At 37.8% G+C, this 25211-nt stretch overlaps 1 protein-coding gene across 3 annotated transcripts in view; it reads right to left on the bottom strand.

The window, feature by feature from the left end:
* Nucleotides 1-25211, bottom strand: part of prkcaa (protein kinase C, alpha, a) — a 109171-nt gene continuing 83960 nt past the window's right edge. For 2 of the 3 annotated variants that reach the window (XM_067497639.1, XM_067497640.1), the window contains 4 exons: nucleotides 16470-16550; nucleotides 14677-14784; nucleotides 11512-11652; nucleotides 1-4607 (listed from right to left, as the gene is read on the bottom strand). In XM_067497639.1, the coding sequence (XP_067353740.1) occupies nucleotides 4443-4607; nucleotides 11512-11652; nucleotides 14677-14784; nucleotides 16470-16550 (495 nt within the window). In that variant the 3' untranslated portion in view covers nucleotides 1-4442. Of the gene's footprint in view, nucleotides 4608-11511; nucleotides 11653-12684; nucleotides 12913-14676; nucleotides 14785-16469; nucleotides 16551-25211 lie in introns of those variants that run through there. The other variant, XM_067497641.1, reaches the window with a different exon arrangement.

The following is a 25211-nucleotide window of genomic DNA, read 5'->3' as shown; positions in this document are numbered from 1 at the left end:
TATGTAGAAATCTACCGTAAGTCATTTATGTACAATGACAGGGTTGCTGAGTTTGTAAATGAACAAAGAGAAGAGTTTAAAGCCGATGTTACTGGTGAAGAGATAAGGCATTCCTGCACATCATTGATCCTCTGCTCTGTACAGCCAAAAAGATGGCAATTCACTTCAACTCGGTCATTTCACATCAAAAAAAAAAAAAAAAAACACAGTGGAGAATTATGACTTACTGCAAAAGATAACAAGACCAATCAAGAGTAATTAAACAATAATTACCTAAAATAAACTGGTGTCTCAAAGGAGTATTGTAATAAATGGTGATGCCAAAAAACAAAACAAAACAAACAAACCTGTCTCCAGAACCTTACATAAAATATAATCTCCACAACAGAAAGGTATTTCTTTGTTTTCGGGCCATCCTAATCACAAATTATACATGAAACACAAAACACAATAGGATATCTAACACAATGTAAACAATGTAAAACACCAAATACATTGGACTAACTTCTTTCCCATGATGCATTTGGGGTTGGGTGTCGTGTGATCTACACAAGAAAAACCAACTGCTTTCTGGACCTGATTGAGTTTAAAGGGTGAAAGACAGAGAGGACACTGTAGTAAAAGATGAGGGTTTGACTGGGCCCAGGCACTAAGAAGGCTAGAATGTAAGAGACCATACAGGAGACAAGAGGAGGGAGGTATGGTTCAGTGGGATGAGGCACAGGGGTTGTTCTAAACAAGCAATCATCATCATCACCCTCAAGGAACACTGAACAGAAAATGGATCAGTTAACTGATCTTCATCCGTCTTCTGTTCAATGTTCCTTCACTCCCACATGATCCTTTGATATAGTTGATACATGTGTTATTTAACTCACTACACCACTCACGTCATTAATAGGCACAGGGAGGCAAAGGTAAAACACGCAGATACATGAGGGTGAGTCAAGTTGTTGGTTTTCCGAATGCAAAAATTACTGGTGTCAATAAATGTGCTTAAAATTAGATGTACAGATCAGATTTATTTAATTTATGTATCTATGTGAACACAATTAGGCTTTTTTTAGAACTTGTATTTACATTCATAAGAGCTGGGAGAGTGCTGAAAAGATTAACATAGACAGGTAATAACAATTATTGACAATACATTGTGTGAAGATGTGGTGTAAAGAGATTAAGAAAGAGATATAAAGTAAATGTTCAAGTTGGGAAAGGCACACAAGGACAGAGAATTAATCTTTTTTTATGTCTACTGTGACTTGTTATTTTGTAAAAAGTTTAATAAGAAAAAAAAGGGAAGCAAGGCATCAGAGTTTCTATTAAAGGGGTGGATCTAGGCTATTAAGTGAGCACACACGGAGGTGCAAGTATAGGCTCAGACAATGGCAAGACTATAGCTGAGTAAACTCTGGATATGTACAAAGAATATTTTCTGTAAATTCAGTAAAATTTACTCTGGAAGTCAAATAAAATGTTCTAACAGTTGAAATTCTTTTCAGACACAATTTTGCTCAAGGGTAGACAAGCAGGAAACTCAACTACAGTGCGTTGTGAGTAAACTTTCAAACTGACTGGCATTGTAAAGTGTACTGACACAATGTGTACTGGTATACTCATGGCCGCATGCTTGTATTGTATACAGTATGTTTGTGTGGCAAACTGAGTGTACAACAGGTCTCGGCAGGTCCCAGCATGTACAGGGAGAAGCTGCCACAGAGAGTCAGTCATGTGACTACAGCTAGTGCAACGCTGCTATTTTCAGGTTCTGGCCTTTTCCATGTTTGGCACATGCAAAAGAGTACATACAATAGGATACGCCCAAGGAGAGTACAAGTCTTAGAAAAACAGTGAGAAAATATTACAAATGTTTCAATAGTTCCTATACTGTCAGTCAGATAGTTCTAATCTGATTCATGCTTTAAAACATTCCTGAATTTCTTGAGCAGAAGCTAGAGAAATAAAACAGCAAAAATAATCAGCAAAAGCCATTACAAATTGACAACAATGCAACATTAGGATTACAACATAAAACCCATTCATGAAAGAGTCTGTGGTCCCACTGGTTTAGCAACTAGCAGTGATTCTGAGACACAGCTCAACAGAGATCTGGATTCAGCATTCCATGTTGTCCCAAAGACATGTAGGTAAATGCAACCAGGGCCATAATGTATATGATGCTTCTACAGAAATGAGCACTGATCCACAACCAAGTACTGGGTCTCTAACAAAAAAAAAATAATTTAAAAAAGTATTATTAGGATCTATTTACTTAAATTATCTGGAATAAATGTGTACTGTCAGTTCTGCAAAAATGATCCAGATTACAGCCCTATGTCAGTGAAACTGTTACAATCTCAAGAAGCTTAGTTGCTCTGAGATCAGCGGTCCTGACAAAGAAAAGCTGTTAGTGTTGGAATTTTTCATCAGCCAAACAAATTTAAGCAAAACCTGACTTTTGTTTCTCAAGGATGGAATGTTCAGCACAACAACAGGGGAACCTTACCACTGAAGTTAGATTTTGAGTGCAGCATCCTTTATAGGTTGTAACTATTCAGGCATTCGTACTGTAGCATGGTCACATGCATGACTGATTCCTACCAACAGCGTGCGGACACAAAGGGATAATCAACGGCCAGACGTGCATCCAATCAACACTCAGTTTGAAGTAAAAGTCACTGAGGATGATTAAAAACAAACAAATCGAAACAAATGACTTGATGATAAGCCGGCTAACACAAGCAAAACAGATATTTTTTTTCATAACTTTCTAAATCTGGATTCTATTTTAGATGTCCAGCTGTTACAAAGTTGATCTGTACTGGGTTACGTGCTTTTCATTATTTATTTTTTTTTTACACATATAAATATTGTTTTATCTAATTAATGTAATAAAAGCATATTTAGCCATTGGTATAAAAACTGTAAGTTGCTATACTCTTTTTAAAATAACTCATGATTATTTACAAAGGAGTTATACACCAATGATAGATACATTAAAATAATTATCTGATCTAATGGAAAAGTATGTATGAAATCCCAAAAAAGAAGAGAGTAAAACTAGTTTAAAGACCTTTAAAAAAACAATAAAAAATAGTTCCAAAAAGAATTTAATTTAACTAGTTATGATTGAGTTTACACTCTCCTCAGGAAGGATGAGTAGAAAGCAATGTCTTAAGTATTTTTCATTTGCAAATTTTGTATCCAGGAAACCTACTGTATCTACTGTAGAGGGCATGATACTGTACGCAATAAAAAAAAAAAAATCTGTATGTTTAACACACACTGACATCAGTTAATGTTTTATTCTAAAAAAGTAATAAGAGTTTATTACAAAGCCTTGTACTGTTTCTTTTAAGACATTCATGACCAATGGGAGGCTTTGTGAGCATGGGCACAGAGTGGGACACAAACAGTTAACACTGACTAATCTTAAAGCATGAGAAACTTTAAACAGTGTGATTTTAAAAAGTAGATTTGACACTGTTCTGCCACGGCCCAAAAACTAAACCGATCACGGTGTTTAATACAAAGTGCAGCTCAACGAGGGCTTAAAAATGTGAACAAATAATTTCTACTATGCTAAGTTTTGAAAAACTGGAACTGACTCTGACACTATGTGTTTCTCAAAGTTTGGCATTGAATTACAAACCGTTGTTTCTTTAGTTTATTTGCTCCGCACGCAGAAAGTGTCTAAAACTAATTTTATAGCATATTCATGAAATCAAAGGGGAAGCAAATTGTAAACATAATGAGCAAACTTTGAATCACATGGTGCTGCTTTGCTGCCTCATCTTCATATTAAACAAACGGTCTGCACAGTCTTGAATTTTGAGTTTTTAGATCAACACATTATATGTATACCGGGATGATTATACGTAATGGAACAAACTGTGACCAGTCATCTCGACCTGCCGAATTGCAACCATTAGGTTCCACAAGCATCTTTTCCAGAACGAACTCATTAAATTTTTTATGTTATTTTAGCTACATTTTCCTCCAATATTCACTTGTTTTTATCACAAACATACAGACAGATAGTAGGAGGACGTTAATTTATCTGTTAATTTTATCATAAACTGGCATAGAATATAATAACGCCTGACACCCTTCTGCCTCAGTGCATCCAGTTATGGTAAACTTTCAATATAAATTGAAGGAAAGAGAAAGGACACCCTTCACTACATACAGCACATGCTCATTGTTAAACTAAGGGAAATTACTTCTTGAAGTGCCCAGGAAAGAGTGTAAAGTATAGTATAAATTACATACTGGCAAAGATATTAAACAGAACAAACACTCATGGCCTAAATTCCTTCTTATTAATAAAACCAATACACAAAGATATATTATGGGCCTTTATCAAGTTATGGTCAGATGTTAGGTTTTTAGTTGATATAAGTAAGTGGCAATGTACATGGATCTTCGGGAAGATTATATCCTTCTCATACGCTGTCTTTGAGCGATGGGTGTACAAACTGTGGGTTGATGAAAGAGAACCCGGCAAACTCGGCTTGGTCAATATTGGCGATAACCAGCTCATCCGGCGGTGTGAGCTGGGGCTGGATGCGTGTGAAGAACTTGTCGAAGTTCTCTGCTGCTTTCCCACACTGTAGAAGAGAGACAGAAGGAGAAGCCTAGAGTTAAAGCATGGTAAATAATTTGAAGCGGACTGAATGAATGAAGAGCAGACATGGATCTGTGATATTGTAATTCTGAGAAGGCATCAGCCACTGCGTTCAGCAGAATTGGTACTTTTCACTACTTACTTGGTACTTTTCACAAATGAGTCGAAAGCACAGGGCACAAATTATTATGGAGCCATCAGCAGTCACCGCCACTCTCATTACCTTTCATATTGCTAAATAAAATCAAACTCTGCTGGGCATCTTGACAATGTGCACAGACAGTACAAGCAACATTTGTGCATTCTCTCATTTTAACCAGCTTCATCTTGTCCCCTGGCCTACATAAAAATGAAGAACATTTGGCACCTGATCCCCACTTTGCCCACTGTTGTGTACAGTTGGAAGGTAACATCAGATTACATGCTCTACAGCTCACTCGACCGAATTGGACCAAAACCATCTGGATACCACATCAAAACCATCACAGCTGTGAAAGAGTTTTCAATAAACAGCTTATGATTAAAGCTATTAGAGAAAATGATATCAGGACCTGCAAAATAAGGTATGCAGTGTTTTTACGGGCCTAATAACCTTCAGTGATACAGCTCCTTTATTTGTTCTCAAATGTAATATTTATGCATTTAGTGAATACAGCCCATCTGTTAAAGGAGATTATCCCACTGGAGAATGTGATGATTCACCGAGTAAAACTGGGAATAGCATCAAGGTGCAACAAGGTCACACAAGGGTTAATGAATATGTTTATAACAGGACAGGCTGTCAGAATTTCAAAGTGTTTTCCTTATTCTTAGATGAGAAGATATTCACATTAAATCAGAGCAAATGAATCATGTCACAAGGTGGATGAATTAGCACTTCAGAGAATGTCTTAGCTAAGGCAGGTCATGTGCATGTTTGGACATGTGGGTGTTCATCTCATTTTTTGTTTTTATTCCTCCTGACTGAAAAGAACACTTGATATGTATCACCACAGTAGCTTTGAGCATACAGTATGTTTAAATAGTGATGTTGGAATGTCCCATTTATTTTGGTTAAGTATTTCTTAGTATGTACTAAGTATTACTAAATATGGCTTGCTTTCAAAGGAACCATGTGATACAGGCTATTCTTTTTTTTAACATTTCTCTAAAGCTGGTTGCACTATTTCCTTCTATTCAAGTAAATCAAATTGTAGATTTGCTACTGAAGAGCACTGAAGTAATTCGTCTGTGTTTGAGACAGAATGAGATAATGTTAGAAACAGAACATGCAGGAGAGAGCGAGTGAGAGAGATGGAGGTCTGTTTACTGTACATCATCCTACTCTATTCTCATCAGCGAGTCCACCCACACAGCTGCACGGATGCATGCATTCGCAAACAAGCTCAATCATGCACCCAAATACACACATACACACACTGAGACCCAGTGCACCACTTGAAAGTCATGTTCCCTGGGGAGGCACTGTTCTGCAGCAGGCTGTGAAGCCAAATGCCATGGGGCTCGAACACAGGATCTCAATAGAAGGAATTGATGAGCTACGGTTTTGTTACTGTTGTCATAGTAATAAAAATCGTGTATTAAACTTATTTGGTTGTCGGGACTATTACTTCACACTTTCAGGTAGCATTCCCATACAGAAAACACTGCCTAATGTCTACTTTATAAATATAAATGAGACTCTGAGCTTCATTGGTTTTTAGTTTAACTGACAGATTTGGTATGTTGGGATCAGTGTTCAATTTTTGTTTTTTATTTTGTCTTCTACCTCAAATTATTATTCAGTTTAGTTTATTTACATTTTTTGAGAGACAGGGTTTGTATGTTTCAGTTTATTATTAGTCTTTAAAGAAATCTATGTTTCCTTTTATTTAAGTCTATAAAATGCTTGATAGGTAGGGGGGAAACCCCAAACGAAGGGCAACATGAACAGTGTGCCTTGTTCTTTAGAGCTGGACTTGTGACAGTACTTCAACTCTCAGTATTGTGTCATTTTTGTTTCAAAGTGCAAAACCTTTTTTGTTTTGTCACTTTATTTGGTTTAAGCTAGTTTTAAGACCCATTTTTCACTCTGACCTCCACAGACAATCTCTGAGTCCCTTTCTACATCACACACCAGTTACTCCATGCATCAACAAGTCTACATTCTAAAGCGATACTCCTCGAAGTACTGTGTGTACACTTAGCATATGAGGGATGTCTTTCGACATATTTAACAGAGAGGATGTAACTATAATAAAATTGTAAAAAATGTCAGTTTTTGATGCAAAAGCTACGACTGAAGGACCATAACAAACAGTAAATGCAGCCTAACAAACGAGCGCTATGAGAACAAAAGAAGAGAATTACATTATGAAATCTGCTTCACTAGCTTTGTAGCAATTTTAGTGACATACATTTGCCCTTTTGGTAAAGCACAGTGCTGCTCTTACATCTTCAATTTCTCATAGTGTGATTCAGCCACCCCTTATGGGTTGAGACCAGAACTATTTTGCTGCTGTTACATCCTTCCATACACAGTGACATATTGTCCTAGATGGGTTTTTGACCTACTTTCCTCATCTTTAATCTCTCTCGCGCTCTCTCTCCATACATCCAGACATGCACACCTCTGCACTCAAGCATATTAAAAGAACACTCGGCTACTTAGGATGATAAATGAGTGCCAGTATCCATTAAGAGTTGTGCCAAGACCCTCTTGCTCTCTCTGTTTCTCTGCCTCCCTCTTGTCCCTGAAGCCACTGGCATAGGAAGCTCTCCATTCTTGTCATCATCTCCTGAACATCATGCTTTGTTGTGCCGAATTGTTAGCTTGTCACATGCAATAACCAGCTTACAGAAGGGCATCTGTCATTTGAACTTAGAATGTATGTTATGAATACTAAGCAGAAGAACATCTTTAAGAAAAGGATAAGGACGTCAAATTAGAGTTTTTGTTGTATTTTTGTTCTTTCAAAGACTCCCTGTGGAGAATTACCTGATACAACTATTACTGATTTATTTAGAATGTTTAAGCTGCTTAAACCACAAAGCACAATGGAGTCCATTGGTCATTGGAGCAGAAAACTAATATTAAAAACCAGTACCTTACATGACCATCAGTGCATTGGCTCTACACGAAGGAATTGGGACTTTTGAAAAAATGTATAGTTCATAACATTAATGGTCCTGTTTTAATACAATCTGCATCTTTTGACTCGAAATTAGGTGAGAAATAACACACAAACTAACTAAAACAGTCTTTCTTAAGTCCCGTAAGCTAAATGGGGAAAGGCAGACATGCTCAGTGAAGTCTGTGCTTCACATTTTCTTACAGCTACAATGAGTCATAACTCATCCAAATTGTGTGTGTGTGTGTGTGTGTGTGTGTGTGTGCATGTGGGTATGTGAGAGTGTCCACGTGTCCTATCAGCCATGCACACCCCTTCTTAGACACTATTCCAAGACTTGTGCACAATGACTACGTCCTCCTACTTACTGTTACCCCCCCCTCTCTCATTCACTATCAATCAGCTGTTAATAGCTTTTGACCTACTTTTTCCATAGTGCTCTGCTCGGCCTTCTACAAGTGGGTGTTAAACATGTAGGCAGCAACTACGTGTGTACTGAGTTGCACTCTCAGGAATTAGACTGATTTGATAGACCTACACTGTTAGGTGGATGTGGCTGGCATTTAATTACATGCTTGTTTTGTTACCTGCAGTAGACAGCTGCATTGTGAGAGCACCCAGCACTACAAATATGTATAAAAATTAGCTGAGAGCCTGCTCTGATACTCGTTCTACCACACAGACTGCGTCCTTCGTGCAGTCCCGCTCCAATATATACAGATGGTTCCAGTCTCTCAGCTGGATGCTGCCGGTGTATTGATTGTAATTCCACAGCTGTCACAGGCAGAGTGAGTGAGATTGAGAAGGGATACAAAAAGAAAGGAAAGAGGAGGAGTGGAGTAGTGTTAGATTTGGTGAGATGGACTGAGAAACAGTGCTATATTACATTATGGATAGTTATGGAGTAGGCTATGGAGGGTAAAGAGATCATTCAGCAATGTTTGGTAACTGTCTCTCTAGCTCTCTAATCTTTCACGCTTATCTGCACCATCAATCCACGTAAGTGCGCAAAGGAGAGCTGTAACTTAAACACGGACTGTATATGTCTGTGTAAATACTAAAACCTTTCTTTTTCCTGCTAATATTGATTACCCCACACCACCTCACACCTATTCCCCCCCCCCAACACACACACAAAAATCTTGCACTCTTATGCAGCAAAGACAAGGTGTACATGAAGAAATCTTACTCCCTCAGATTTCGTCCCACACACACACATCCACGCACACACACACACATCCACTCAGCATGTGTCTCAGAGGAACTGGAGCCCTCGATGGTTGAAAAAGAACATACACACACACATATAGATATGCACAAGTCATGGAATGACCTAATTTCTGTGTGTATGCGTCTTTGTGTACAGAAAAATTCAAAAAGACAAGAAAATTGTTTGTGTGTTCTTCGTCATCATCTGAAAACTCCAGAGATTTTGAAGTTGTCCCTTGCTGTGCAGCAAATTGAACAATTTGAACTATGATATGCTGTGTGCATTCATGAAAAATGGATGTAACATTAAGTATCTATTAAGATGAGAGCATTTGACATTACATATTTTTATCTTTCTTACGGCACAGGTATTTTGCAGTAAATCGTAGATGTGTGATGCTTCTGCAATTACTGGAATTATTTTAGAAGTAAGGTAGAATAGAGACCTGTTCTAGTTATCATCTGCTACTAGACCGGTGTGTGATGTGATGGTCTGCAAAACCTTTAATCAGCAAGCGTACTTTTTTGTGAAAGCAGGCCTGTACAATATACAGTAGTCACACCCCAACACACACTGGTGTCCACAATCCAACACAGTTGACATTTATGTTTATTCTGTCTAACTGTGTAAAGAATAAATGGCTTGCAGCAATTCACTTTCACTGCAAATGTGCAGATTAAAACACACACACATACACACACAAAAACATTAAACCAACCAATTTGAAAATATGATAAATCAATTTCATGAGACAGCTTTTCATGCTGTGGACAAATGACCATTCTTATGACAAGTTTTATTGTAATTGAAAAAGGCAATTCCTGGAGAGATAAAGTGAATCTTAAGTGCATTAAATGAGACTGGATATTAACGAAAATTCCCTGAGGAAAGTGACCCCATCATAAAATGGATTATCTGTAATTACCTGAGCAGATGAGCAGTAACAAACAGCAAGAGAATCAGTTTAATAGAGCATTAAAGACAGAGAGTCCAATTTTAAGTATCTAATTAATATTCCAAATAGTTGCAGTTTAATATAATATACACTTCACAACTAACTTTGTAGTTTGCTACATTGTTCACCACTTGTTTGATTTTATTTGAACAGTGTCTGTTTCCCACATGGAGCAAACTGAGAAAACTGAGGGGTTTTTTTAATAACTTTTTTGGTTCCCCACCCCCAAAAAAAGCCAACAACAATTGACAATGGTCTAAAAACTTCAAAGAGGGGTAACTTTCTATAACCATTTAATGTGTTTACTAGTCTTAATGTGTGTTACACACTGTGCTCTGACAGGTGATGACACAGACAATAACAAACCATCAATGGGAAGATTAGATGATCACTTAAAGTCACTGCTTTGTGGGACAAAAGGCGGATGTTGGACTGTGAAAAAGAAGAAAATAGTGCTTTTACTGTAAAAGCAAAGTTTTCAGAGTTTTAGAAATCTTCGGATAATGACTGAACTGAAATGCCAAAGGAAACACAGTTTTCCCCAAACCAAAGAAAGAACAGATGCACCAACACCACTGACAATGAAGCAAATAAAGGACGAAGGGTGTTTCTTCCTTTCATCAAAGTATCTGCTGCAAAGTGCAGTCAAATGAGTTAAATGAGGTACATTCAGTGAGTAGTGGTGCACTTAGGTGTTTTTGTGCTGCACATGTTGTTGACTGCAAGTTGTCAGATTTTCGTTCTAATGTAGAGAACATATGAAATGAATGTCTGGTAAAATGACAAAAACAAAAAGAAATGATTTGTGTTTCCATCCACCACTATTATTATAAAACCCCAATTCAAAAGAAGTTGATAAAAACAGAATGCAATGATTTGCAAACCTCATCAACCCATATTTTATTCACAATACAACATAAACAACCAGATGTTTAAACTGAGACATTTTACCCTTTCATGGAAAATATTATCTCATTTTGAATTTGATGGCAGCAACACATCTCAAAAAAGTTGGACATTGTCACAACCTTTTTTTGAATTGGGATTTTAAATAATAGGTGTCAGCATCACCGAGATAAATGTGGTGATGCCAACTGTCCAGAGGAACAGGGTTTCACCAGATGACATTTTTATAACAAAGGATATTTTTAGTCTGTCTTAGTCTCAGTGGAGCATTAAGTTCAGTGGATGTTATTGATTAAAAAAAAGACATGATGTTTGACATTAGAATCAAATGTTGGTCTCCAGTGCAAAAGTCTTCCTGTCAGATACTTTCTGCCTTTATATATTACATCCCCTCCCTTTGTTTTTCGTTTGTGTTATAATTAGTGCAGCTGTTAGAAGTTGCGTCAGAGCACATTAGTGCTAATTGCAATAACCTGCTGCACAAATGACACATTTTTCGTTCAAGAAGACTCCTCCTCGCATCACAGTACAGCCCAGAGAACATTGGCTTTGTGACCAGAACAAATAAGTGTAATAGGAAATGTGGCCTTCTTTTAATGGAGACTGGTTACAAAATTTACACAAAGCTGTATTAAAATATGAAATATAACCCTAAGGACCCTAAGGAATGTTCCCCTAAATGCTTGTGTGTGTAAACAGGGCTTACCACTTTGGGCTTAAAGGGCGGCTGTATCTCCCGGTTCTGGAGGCGCTCCCAGTCGATACGTCTGAAAAAGGCATGTTCTCTGATGTCCCTCTCTCCCTCAGGGCCACAGCCAAGACGCTTGGATGGGTGCTTGGTCATCAGCTGCTCATTGTAATAAACAAAAAGGAGGATTTGGAGTTAGTTCAAAAGATGAAACTATTGCTCTGGGTTATAGTGACTATTCCAATTATATCCAGATCATACACACATTTATGGAAGACTATGTATAAAAAAGAAAAAGAAAAAAAAACGGTGCAAAATCTAGTTTTCTTAATGCAAACAAACACACAAAAACTATTAAATATGGATGCGAAGGAATTGTGCATCGGGAACAAAATCTCACTGTGTTGTCTCTTACTCTCGCGTTCTTTCTCTGATGTGTTTCATAATGTGATTCCATCTCTTTTCTAGGTCAGTAAATGACAGCTAAACAGATGGGTCTGAAAAACAGTGATATAATTGTTTTTTTCCACTCTCCCTCTGCTTGTTTTGTCTTTAGTAAATTGTTGTTTCTATACACCCAACATGAGGATGCAGTTTGCACTTTTGTCAAAAAGTAAACCAAGATATCAATAATTCTCTCAGTATCAACAAATAAAAAGCTGTTCTCATTAAAATATGTAACACCCCACTGGTGTTATTTATAAAACCATAACTACAAATAAAGTGTCATAAAATATAAGTAATTAGTTTGTTTGGTTGTTGCGCTTAACTTTGGAGGGCCTACACAATTCTGATGATTAAATAAATAGAAACATGATTATAATTCAGTAAAGCAAATCTTACTCATAATAAAACACGACTGGCTGGCAGGTCAGCTTCTTTGCTGAGAGTGCCTCAACATACAGGCCATGGGCTAACCCACATCTGAACCAACAGAGTTCATCCAGCTGGCTGAGTACCTCAGACAGCTGTTGACTCGGAAGATAAAGTCATTTGCAGCTTTGTTTCTGTTTTTAGGATTATCACTGTCAGTGAGAAAGCATCCTGCTGCAAACACAGGGCTGTCACCATTAAAATTGTACATCTCACACCTTAAATTGTCCCTTAAGGGACTAAGAGTCTGCCACACTATCATTCAGACACTCATCTTTTTTTAATCTGAAGTGCTTTTAATTACTTTGCATCAGTGCATTGGATATTCATCTGCAGAGAAAAGAAAATGAGGTGTGGCCATGTCCTGATAATTCTTTCCGCAAAGTGTTAGCACTCAGACCTCAGTGTCTCCACAACGTCATCAACTGTCAGCAAAAGGTTAAGACGCATGTTTTCAGTGCGTAGCTGTGAAGCCACCCTGCTGTTTCTGCTTAGAACATCAAAACATTACAGTTAATGGAATGGGAAGGATGGGAGTGCGAGAGTCTAGGAAACAAAGAGAAAAAAGAAATAGAATGAATAAAAACAGAAAGCACATGGGGTCTTCTTATCAGCAGGTAGTCTGGACAGTCTCCAACAGTGAAATCAACATATTGAAAACTCTCACACCTTTATTATCATTCTTTAAAATCCAATCAGGGTTCTGGATTCTGCCAGAGAAGGTAACTATATTGTTGCAAAACATTTGATCAACATCTTTTTAACAAGTTTGCATAGGTATCAGAGGCCCCGTAATGTGTTAATAATTTTCCAGCTTATCCGGAGGCTTTGTCAATTGTGTTCACCACGATTGAGGTACATACATTGGCGTTTATGTCTCGCTAGTTCCTGCAGGTTTTTCCTGGACGGTATTTGGGCTGAGCCAGAGAAGGGACTATGTCATTAATTCTCTACATGACCTCATAAAGGGAGAGAAATCTGACAAGTCTGACTGCCAAAGATAGAAAAAGCAAAAAAGGGAGGGGTGGACTTTTTTTCATTTTGTGCGGCTACACATACTGGGGAGCCATTTTTTTTAATAAAAGAGGACCTTTAAATTCTTTTTTATTACTAGGGTGCCTAGTTTGAATACACACTCTGCAAACTGCATATAACCCTTTGGCTACCTAAATGTACACTGCTTTTCCTTTGGGGTGCCAAGCCAAAAGCCCATTCATGAATGTTACATTGGTAATTGTAAATTGAGCTCTGCTGCTCCTAACAAAAAACACATGAGCTTTTGAAGTGAGTTTTTGAAAAAAACTCTACATTTTTATTAACCAAACAGTCTTTAGGTGAACCTCATGCCACCGCTCCATCAACAGCTGCTACAATTCATTGATTTTTAATGGACATCATCTTCCCCGAGGACCCTTCCGGCCCTAGGGGGAGATTATCCACACAAAGGTTAAAGTGCAAATAAAAAAATTTCATTACTTCATCCTTGTTTATTCTGTGAAGCAACAACCAGCAAACCACTGGACGATTTCCACTGAATCCATCACATTTATAAATAAAAAAACCTTTTTCATCTGCTTTCAAACATTCTGAAGTTAACATGAAATGAGACAAATGATGTCCCAGTTTTTGCTTGCTTGACTTGCACTGACTCAGTCTTCAGTTCCCTGTGTCTCTGGAGATCCTGCATCCAATATCAATGGTAACTAAAACAACTCCTTTGTTCTTACATGGAAGATTTCCTGGTTAACACTTCACAGGAGACCATTTAATGTAATCAGAAACTGTCAGCGAGGCTAATACTGTGTCTGAGTAGCACAACACTACACTCAGTATTTTGAAGGCTGCTCTGCCATACTGTGACAGTCATGTTTCTGGGCCTCATACTGAATGACCAAACAGATTTCTCATCAGTGCTTGAATAATGTAAACGTCAAAGACACAGGAGCTGAGTGGGAAGAGAAAAGGGAACTTCCAGTTGGTTTCCACTATTTAAAAAAAGCCAACACTTCATTTTTACAACAAATTGTGCTATGCTTCTAATATGTGATGTTTCACTCTGGAAATCTAAGAAAAGCCTTACAGCAGTCTGTGACGCAGCCTGTCAACCTTGGCAAGAAGTGCTTATAGCCGTCTTTCAGGACATTCAATTATTTTGGCTTCAATGAAGAGCTTGTAAGACACAGAACTTGAAAAATGGTTTTACAGGATCTCCAATCAATTTTTGGAGGAAACAGTAAGTTAAAAAAGAAACTTTAGAGAAAGTCTAGTTTAGAAAGGAGTTTTCAGTGATGACAAAGAACATCCACTTACCCCTTTGCAGATGGAGACAGCTTCTTTGGACAGGGACTTGGGGTAGGTCACATTGTGCTCCATAATAGACTGAAACAACTCATCTTCATCCTCTCCATCAAAAGGAGGCTGGGGGTGGAGGGACATAACACTGAGTGTTACTATATCTATATAGTAGATGTTTCACATTGTGAATAATAGTTATGAAACCATTTACAACCATTTGGTGCATGTGCTTATATTTGTACCCTCTCTACTTGACTGGTAAATCATAGTGCTTCTGTGTAATAATAATAATCAGGATACAAATTTAACTGAAGAGGGTGCCATGAAACAGAGGCATGAAAAAATGAAAGAAAACATTAAGGAATCATGAAGAATGTGTGCTAAGAAGTTTCACAGGAAGACCATGCAGGACAATTGGAGTGCATGACCCAGCTCTTTCTCGTCTCTCTGGCTGGTTCTCATCAGTAACCATAATGCGGGTGTTTTGACAGTTCACAAAATGAATTATTCGTCATTTCCACTCCACTGGCGCCTTTGCATAGAGATAACCTGTCTGCGTCATGCCCCCTTTACCTGATTTCACACAGGGCAGGGAGAGACAGAGAAAGGGAACATCTGAATACATAAAAGCCTTTGTTAATTGTTAAACTGTCTGTAAGGGAAAGAAAAATATGCTGTATTGATGTTTATCTTTTAGGATGAAAAATTCAGCTTTTGGCAGATTAACTTTTTTGGAATGGGGTTCACTAGAAATGCATTATTGATAAATGCCCTAATAAGTCAGTAAATGGCATGTGGCATGTGTTGGATACACTAATCTAAAACCAGCTTCAGCTTTATCAACAGTGATCTTATTTTGTATTTATTACTGTACATGTTTTGCCTTAATTGCCATAATCACAAAATACACTGTTTTCTTTGTGAAGCTTTTTAACTTCCGTACTTTAAGTCAAATGTAGATGATCTGCTTAGTAATTTTACTACAGTTTTTTTTTCCAAACTGTTCTTGTAGTGGCAGTTTTTTAAATTCCTCAATGTTGTCAAATGAGGAGATCTTCAAAGAAATTTCCTAAAGCAAATTCAGTATAACCATCTGGTTAATGCCACACTACGTAGATAACTAAACCTAAATGAAACTGTGAAAATGTAAAAGCATCTTTGTCAATCTTTTCACAGAATAGCTACATAGAATAGAATAGCTCCTGCTTCTCCTGATTTGGTACACTTGATTCCAAAAGAAGCATTTCTACACCAGCCAAATGATAATTGATATGTTTCCTTCAATATCTAAGAATATTGTCCAGAATATTGACTCATGCCCACTGGCAGCACACTGTGTTGCATCCAGGAATAAACACACTGTCTATGAAAAAAGTACTCTAACTTTTCCAGGAGTAACACAAAAAAGTGGAGTGTTGCTTGATGCATGCAAAAAAGACAAACTTGCTCAATTTGTGCACAAATGCAGGAACTAAAAGGCAAAAAAACAAGCCTGTTATTGGTTAATTAGCTGCTACTGTTCCATGGAAAAGTATTTGAAATTACAAATTCGGCCTGTACAGTCCAATACAATTTTTCACGGTCAATCTAAAGATGTAACCTTAGTGGTAAAGGATGATGAAAGGTTAAAAGTGCAGAGGTAGGTTTTGTGTGTTTATGTGTGGGTGTGAGCAAACTTGTGTCTCTGTGAAGTTGTTGTAGTAGTGCATGTAGCAGGCTGTTAGAAAAGAAGCAATATTGTCTGTGTGTGTGTGTGTGTGTGTGTGTGTGTGTGTGTGTGTGTGTGTGTGTGTGTGTAAGCTAATCACCTGTCCTGCCAGCATTTCGTAGAGCAGCACTCCATATGCCCACCAGTCTACAGAGCGTCCGTATGGCTGATATGCAATGATCTGAAGAGAAAGGAAAATACAAAGGTGAGCCTACCTCACATAACTAAGTCTATATATTATTAAGTATTTTAGTTACCCCTTTTATGTTGTTACACCACCTGTTTTTCATAAATACACAGTCACTGTATAGTGCAATAACACATGTATTCATCTGTTTACATCATCAATACAGCACACATGATCATATTAAAATTGCCTAATAAATATGCATCTAGTCACAGATTCACTAAATATTTTTAGAGCATCATGAACCTATTACAAGCTTAACCACTTATCCTATATGCTGCTACATCTGTCTGTAATGAAGTACCATACGATCACCATACGATACGATCACAGATCACAGATTCATGTAGGAAAAAACACTTTCACTGTGTTATATAGTTTAGCCATAATACATTTATCACACAGTTAATCTGTCAGACATAATAACCTTTATCTTGACAAGCTTATCTAAAGCATATTACCAAGAGTAAAAATATTGTTGTTTAACATACAACAAGTTCTGAGAGTGCAGTACTTAATGGGCACACTTCCTTTACATGGCTCATTTCTATTGAAGTGAAATAGACTGTGACATTGTAGGTTCATGAGTTCACCTGCAACTAGATTTACCACGACTGGACAAAGTGATAATGAACTTCCAACACGAAGCAAGCATTTGGTGTGTGGGCAGGAAGTAGATAACAAAACACAAGAAGAGTCGCCAGCTACCATTGTAGAAGACACAAGAACCTTGGAGCCTTGAAAAAAAACAATTTGTCATAGAATGATGTGGCTGCAGATCAAGCACAGTTCACACATTTTCATACAAAAACATGTTAAAGATATTGAGTAAACCCCAAAGAAGTCATGATAAATAAAATTCTTACTCTCAAAATCCTTTTGAAAACTCGCAAAATCTGTGACATCTTCTCTGGCAACAGAATGATTTTTGACAGTGGCCAAGGTCAGTGCTTCTACTCTGCCAGTCCAAGTCAAACCACTCCCAAGACACATATTTATATTTCACACATATTCATCATATTCATATGTATCCCTGTACACACATTCACATAAGAAACACAGAAGACAAGATTGTGAGCAACAAAAACATTAACAACATAAGGTTTGTAAACAGCAGCCCAACTGTAGGGTACACTACAGCTCTATAATCTTCACTGAGAAACATCTGACCTCTTCTGCACACACACAGCCCAGAGACACTCCTCTAGCTTAGTGACATACACACATACATATTGCCACATATTTGAATCAACAAAAACATACATACTGTATGTACACTGGAATGTGTAAGCAGGGAAATCGTAGGCCAGGCTGAGAATCTATGAATTGCAGCATGACAACCAGAGGAAGTAGGAGCAGAAATTTGTGCAGCAGCACACAGGTAATTTCACACCTAGGAACCTGCATAACCCTCACTGCTTAACCTTCCCCATGGGAACGGACATGAACATACAAACACACACAGGCAGACAAATAACCCTGCAGCTCTGCATCCTGCACTTATGACGTTGTCCTGAGGGTTGATGAGAGCTGGCTGGACACAAAGTACATCCACGTGTTTACCCTCATATGCAAAGACAAGCATGTGTGCCGATGTGCATACGCATACACTAATGCGTCTTTGAATGTCACAATGAGAGTTACAGGAAAGGCTGAAAGCCTTTCTATAGCACACATTTAAATGTCATGGGCTGGATGACTTGATCAGTCCTTATTTATTGCATCTATTTAATGCATCACATTTAACTCCCATATTTTTTATATTTTTAAATAAAGCAAGATAAAAATGTGACCAAATTAAATATATTCCAGTGCATTATATCATTTGTGTAATTTACTGCAGAGAACAGACTGTCACTGATAAAATCACTAAATTACTGTATCAAACTTTTAAACATTTGCATAAAATTAATATAGTAACTATTTAATTAAGAACATCACACACACACACACACACACACACAAACACACACACACACACACACACACACACACACACACTTTGTGTGTGTTCTGTAAATTTCCCATATATCTCGGATGAGTTTGCAGGTGCAACAAGTTTAGCAGCAAAAGTAATTTTATTATAATATAAAATATAAGCTAAAGTCATTTTTAAGTTAATTCTAATTAAACAGTGGATGACTTGATACTATTAAAAGCAATGGATTTTCTTTTGTAATCTATCAAAATAATCGGATTCCTGACTCTTTTCTACCTCAATGTTTAGACGTTTTTATGCAATTATTTACTGGCTTGTTTATCTTTGTTTTATTTGTCTGCTGTAATTTTCTTCCCATCATCCTTGAGCAGAGGCCAGGGCAAATACCAGTGATTTGGACAGCCAAAGCAAAAGACTGAAACACCTCCACAGGGAAAGTAAAGGTAGTACAACAAACAACTCAATTATTAATGACTAGTAAAATCGATTCCTCTTTCATCTCAGTTTATCTAAACTCACATAATTATTTATATTTGACTGAACTTTTGAGATCCTGCAATATTTATTCCAATTTTTTAACAAATGGAGCTGGACGTGGACTGACAGAGCTGGGAAAAAAGCTTGGAGATGTGGATGCAGGAGTGAAGCCACTGCAGGCTGCTCATCCAGCCTCTCTAAATGAACAACATTCATACAGTACGATCTTGTACGTCTGTGAGAACGCAATAGATTTTTAAGGAAAGGTAGAAAAAAAAAACTATATTAAATTTTACTTTTTGAAAAGGAATTTGAGAAAGCTCTTTGTGGAAATTATTTATGCCATTTAATTATTTATGTTGTCTTCCTCCATGTGATGAGAAGACCTGAGTGAAAGCCATTGAAAGTCTGCAGTAGATTTTGGGAGCAAGGTAGAAGAACTCAAAAACTGAATTTGAGACATTTTAAGTTATAAGTATGATGAGATGTTGTCCTTTGTGTGGTTGAGAATTCTGTTCATCCTACAAAAAGGCAACTAAAATATCAAAATAAACACAGAACCCTATTAACAGAGTCATATATATGAATTCTCGGTAAAATGTGTGTACTGATGATTGTATCAGTACCTTCACAATGTGTGTGAATAAGTGGTCAAAAAGAAACCAAAAGGCTGTTTAAATCAACACAATCCCTATCCTAATTTTACTCTTAGTGCCAGATTGGAACCCAGTGACAGAAAGAAGAAAGGTTGGAAACACAGAGGCAGTGGTAGAATTGATGACGAGATGGCTCAGGAATTGCTATTTAGTAGAATATAAAATATATTTGTACGCAGACTATTTGCTTAGTTACCCACTGTGTGCCTGATAAAAATATCTATGAATAAAGCTCGAGCTGACACTTCTCCACAATAATCAAATCCCTGGATTGTCCACATCTGAAATTGGCACAGACTTTATTGGATCTCCATAACCAGTGAAAGTTTTGTAATAAAGATTAATGAAGTTTTCCCTCCATTTCATGTTATTTTATCTAATCTAAACTTTACAGAAGTTGGGTCAGTTTAGTCAGAACAGCCCCTTTTCCTTTTTTGTGCTTTAGGGATTTTAATGTTGAGGGAACCCTGGGGATGACATCCCTGAGCTTGTCCATTGGGATCCTGCTTCCTGCAGAATCACTGTGAACTACATGAATGCTGCTGTATTCACACAATGGAGATATGTTTTCACATTTGCACCACACGTGCACTACCGGTGTACTACCTGTGCAACTAGTCAATATGTATGAGGAAGAGTTAAAATTATTGTAAACTGAATAAAGAACAATATGGTTCTGAGAAAACAATTTCTGTCTGGATCCATTTGCTCTACAAAAAGAAATTACAACTAATTTTCACTGAGACAATAACTTTGAGCACTTCGGACATATGACATCTTTAACAAGAATAGTTTTAAGTGATAATACTCCACTGATTTACTAAGAGGAAGTAATTTCATTGTAATTGGGTAAACTAGACCAAAGCTAAAGTGGACCTAAGGACCTGAATTTGTTGTGCTGTGTCGTTAACTAAGCTGACAGTCTCTCTCGCAAGCTGTGTGTAATGAGAAATGTAATGATAAAAAGCATGCAAACACATCAGGCCAGTGTCGAACAGAGATCTCCGCTTCCATGTCAGCTTGTGCCATGGAAATAAAAACAATATGAGAGATAGAAACAGGCAGAGAAATGGCAGGAAAATGTGAGGAAGATGACAAACAGCTGCCATATAAAGTCCTGCCATACTTACAGTACTAGGACCATTAGAGGTCACCAAATAATAAAAAGCATGGATCATCATAAGCTGCTTAAGTTTTAGGTTGAGCATTTGTACAATGTTTCTGACCAAATATTTCCAAAGCTATTGACCTTCCTGGCAATCTCAAGTGTATTGTGTGTTTAGTGCTGTTTAGCTGTTTTACCATTCTTATACATTAAATTGAGGCTACATGAAGTCAGCTAAAGCACGACTACTTCTTACCACTTTGGGGTTCCATCCAGAGTGTTTTTCTAAAACTACGAAAACGACATCAGAAATGTGAAAAGTGCTTTCTTCTGACACTGACCAAAAATTTTTTGCTTAACTTTTCCAGTGTGCCTTATATAAACAGACTGTCCTCCCCACCCAGTAGTTAGTGGTTTAATGTGGACAAAGGTAATTGCAGAAACAAGCTGAGATGCCTCGTGTGGATGCAGGTTTAGATTTAGCAGCTTAAGGTAGAGATAGTAAGAATGGTGAGCAAGTTAACATTTTATTATTAAGATTAACATTTCCTTGTATTATGACCTAACCAAAGCATTAGCATGGATAACCACTCCCAAAAGTGTAGAAATTAACAACAACTTCTTTGTCATTAAATGTAGCAGAGGAGATTTCAACCCCCAAAGAGGCTTCTTAATTTTCCCCAAATTGGTTCACTTTAAATTTCATTCATAGTAACTGCTTGTTTACTGTTGATGTGTAATGTTTTTTTCACCCTGTCACAACAGCTAAATCAGTTTTTGTCATCACTACTGGCTGTGAAGAAAGTAAAGAAGGGAAGAAGGACAGTAAGTCAGTGGTAGATAGAGGAGTCACATCCAGTCAGTTAGAGAGGGGCAAAAAGAAAAAGAAAAGGACAGAAAAAGACAAAAAGGGAAATTAAACTTCAGCAAAAAGCGACTGTTCAGATCAGTTTCGGGGCATCCTTCAGAGTGCTGTACTAATGTGATGCTGCTGTGACTTACTGCCCTTGCCACCCTTTGACTGTTCGCCACAATGCCATTGGACATTTTCACTTTCCGGCACAGTGACCTTCGTGCTCTCAACCACCATGATGAGTTTAAATCTTCAGCTTTCTACTGTTTTATTGTGCTCAGTGGTGTTTGTTTGCTCCGCTCTTTCCATAAGGCTGATAAATACATAAAGTGCTTTTTCCTTCTGCCAGGTTGCCAGTGATGGAAATAGACAAGCATGACCTGTGCCTGACATTCCCAGCTCTTATCCTGATTTAGTTTTTACTTTATTGTATGAAAGCCTCTGGCCAGGAGAACTTGGTTGATTCACTGAGGTGCACACACACATTTGTGTGTCTGCACACAATATATTACTCACACTTTGGGGACTAAAACCTGTTTACACACTCCAACTGTGTGGACAACGTCTTGTGTCAGCATCTGGTCACCACAGAGAAAAAGAGATGGTTTTTGTTGACGTTTATATACAAATGATTCTGAATATCTTATCTATAAAATCTTTGTTATATCAAAGTATGTGCCTGGACAAGTATCTGTGTGTGTGTGTGTGCCCGTTTGATTTTGTGTTCATGTTTATGTACCTGTTCTTGTGGCTTGAACAGTCTGTGCTTCTGTGTACATTTATATGTGTGTTTGTGTGTGTGCGTGTGTGTGTGCACGGGCATGAGCATTACAGTGCTGCAGACATCTCTCTTCCATTAGGGCTAATGCCACATGACAGTTCTGGATCAGACTGCTAGCTATTTAAGGCTACCCTCCTCTTCACATAAACAGACGTGCAAATGCATAGAAGCACCAACCTGTGCTCCATATGGAAATAAATACAAAAAATAAAAAACATACTGTATTGGAAACCCTTTATGAACACTGTTACAGGGTTGCTATGTGACTGTCTGCATTGCTGCAGAACAGAGTCACTGTGCATCCACATTTCTCAGGACACTGTGCCTGTTGTAGTTGGTTTTATTTGCTGGTGATATTTAGAGCAGCCTTGGGATTTAGCAAGCTTCCTAAACTGGACCTTTTCATATGTGATCAAGGAGAAGAGACAACTTCAGCATTTACAACCATAAATACAAAGGTACCTAGTTGGAGGACCTGTGACCTCAGACAGCCTACAAAAAGAAAGAGCACATGCAAAGAAATCCTGACTGACTGTTTCACTCACACCCAATGAGCAGTGACACTAACTGTACATCTTATGTCTATGCTCCTTTTGTAAGACAGGATTTCCATTAAATATATTTAGGTCTCAAAGGGAATCTGAACCTGATGGCGAAGCAGTTTTTAGAGCTTGTAAACTGGGTTTGCTTTATGCTCCCTAAAAGTGCAAAATAAAGATGTTCTGAAACTTTAAGCACTTTCACAGCATTAAATAAAGTTCTGCCAATGAAAAAAAGACAACCGTGGTTTTATTAAAATTAAAAAAACCTGAGGTCCTTCAGCTGTTGCTCAGGTGACTCTTCCCTGATAAATTGTGTATGTGCCTGAGGTCAATTTCATTAATTCATTAAAATATCTGTATGAGACAAATATATGCATTGTAATGCTGTAGCAGAGGAAAATATGTTGAGGCCTGAGGTAAAAAAGTGAGAAAAGCAAAAGAAGAGTGTAAATAAAATGATGAAAGATTTAGAGAATTAAACTGTGTTTTGTGAGTGTTTGCGGTCCTCTTGCTACTGTATTACTGTCAATTCTTCTTCATTGTCTTATTTGCTTCTTCCTTCTCACATTCTCATTTTCTTTTCCTTCTTCCACCACTGATTATTTCTTACTTTTCCAACCACGTCTGAAGTGATTCTGTAAGACCCCTAATAGCTCTGATCTAAAACACTGCTCTGAGTGCTCAGTAATTGGTAAAGAGGTTGAAAATGGAGCTGCTATTGCAAAGGTATTTTTCCTGATGGAAAGTCCATGATGATTCTGGTCTATTATTCGTAGTTCTCCAACTTTTCTGAGAAATACGGAACCGCAACAGTCATTATTAGGCACCATAAATAGCACTGCACCTCTGCATCTTAAACAACCACGAGCTGAGCTTGGTCAAGTTGACTGACGCAAAGCAACTGGCTTATAATATAAATGAACAAATTATAACTTACAAATAAATTACAAATTATGAGCCTACGTGAGAATTTTCAGTTTAAAAAATTTTAAAAGGAAATGAAAACAATGTAAAGTAAATGAATGCTGGTTGTGAAAATACAACCAATAAGATTAGTACATTCTGTCTGACACGACGCCACAAGCAGTGATTAAAATTGTACTTTATCAGACAAACACTACAAACACCTAAAGTGCTGCTCCAGCCTGAAGACGGGTGAGCATGGAAGTGGACACCCATGTCTCCAAATGACAGACGGGCCTAGAGACGGACTAGGGTGTAGAGGGAAATGGCCCTCGAATTTGTCCTCAAATGCTGCACAGAGTCATCACTAGGAAATATTTGTTTTTCCATCAGTGTCCAGTCACACTTATCAGTTTGTGCTCTTTCTTACATCTCTGTGTCAAAATCATTGAGGTGCAAATTCAGATAGGAACTACCAATGACTGGCTATATAGGTCAGAGTAAACACAGCAAAAACCGTGTATGCACAAGTGTATGAGTGTGTGTGTGGCGACTAGCAGCAGGAACACTACTGCACTCTGTCAAATGTGTGCTGACAACCAGGGGACTCGCTGTTACAGAGCAATGTACTCCCCCGCTGACGGAGTGAACACGTGGGCAGGTGTGTGTGAAAAAGAGAAGCGTGAAGACATTTCTCATCTCACAACCCCATCACACATACTGAGATACAAAAATGCTACTGGATGCAAAATATCAAGAACTCATTCAACCACTAATGATTAACCAACATCATGGCCAATGAAAAAAGCAGAGACGCTTAAAATAAATCCCTCTTGTCTGACATGTACAATTTCATAACATAACTGTTGGTTATTCAGTTTAAATTAAACTGGTCACAATGAGGCAAATGTTGAGAGTGACTGAACTATTAACAGCTTAAGAGCCATGACAAAACAAGCTGACAGTCGTCAGCCAACGTCACGTTGTTGAGCAGCCTGGTTTTCAGCTAATTCAGCTTGTTGAAAAGGCATCAGACACCGTCAGTGAGAGAGACCAATCTTATTGTCTGTTCAGCTTAGTGGATCAGGGCAGAAGAGAAAAGAAAGTAACGAACGCAAACCGACAATAAGGTCAAGAAGGCACACGTTAATGACCGCCCTCATTTTTCCATCTTCATGTGAATATTCCGCTAAGAGCATACTTCTACAAGGTTGTGGTCTTCTGAAGAGCATCTGATGAGCATGAATTAGGAGACACCCGCTCTATATGGCATTAGGCTTTCTATATCTGTAGTCGACTGTTCCACTTTCCTCCTTCCCACTGTTACAATGACGAATACAATTTCCTGCCACCTGTTGGTATGGAGCGTTATTTCCTTTCACGCAGATGCAGAACATAT

The sequence above is a fragment of the Channa argus genome, chromosome 3 (genome assembly GCF_033026475.1).
Source record: "Channa argus isolate prfri chromosome 3, Channa argus male v1.0, whole genome shotgun sequence".
Lineage (NCBI taxonomy): Eukaryota > Metazoa > Chordata > Actinopteri > Anabantiformes > Channidae > Channa > Channa argus.
The sequence above is the reverse complement of the archived record's forward strand: the minus strand, read 5'-3'. Positions and strand labels throughout refer to the sequence as shown.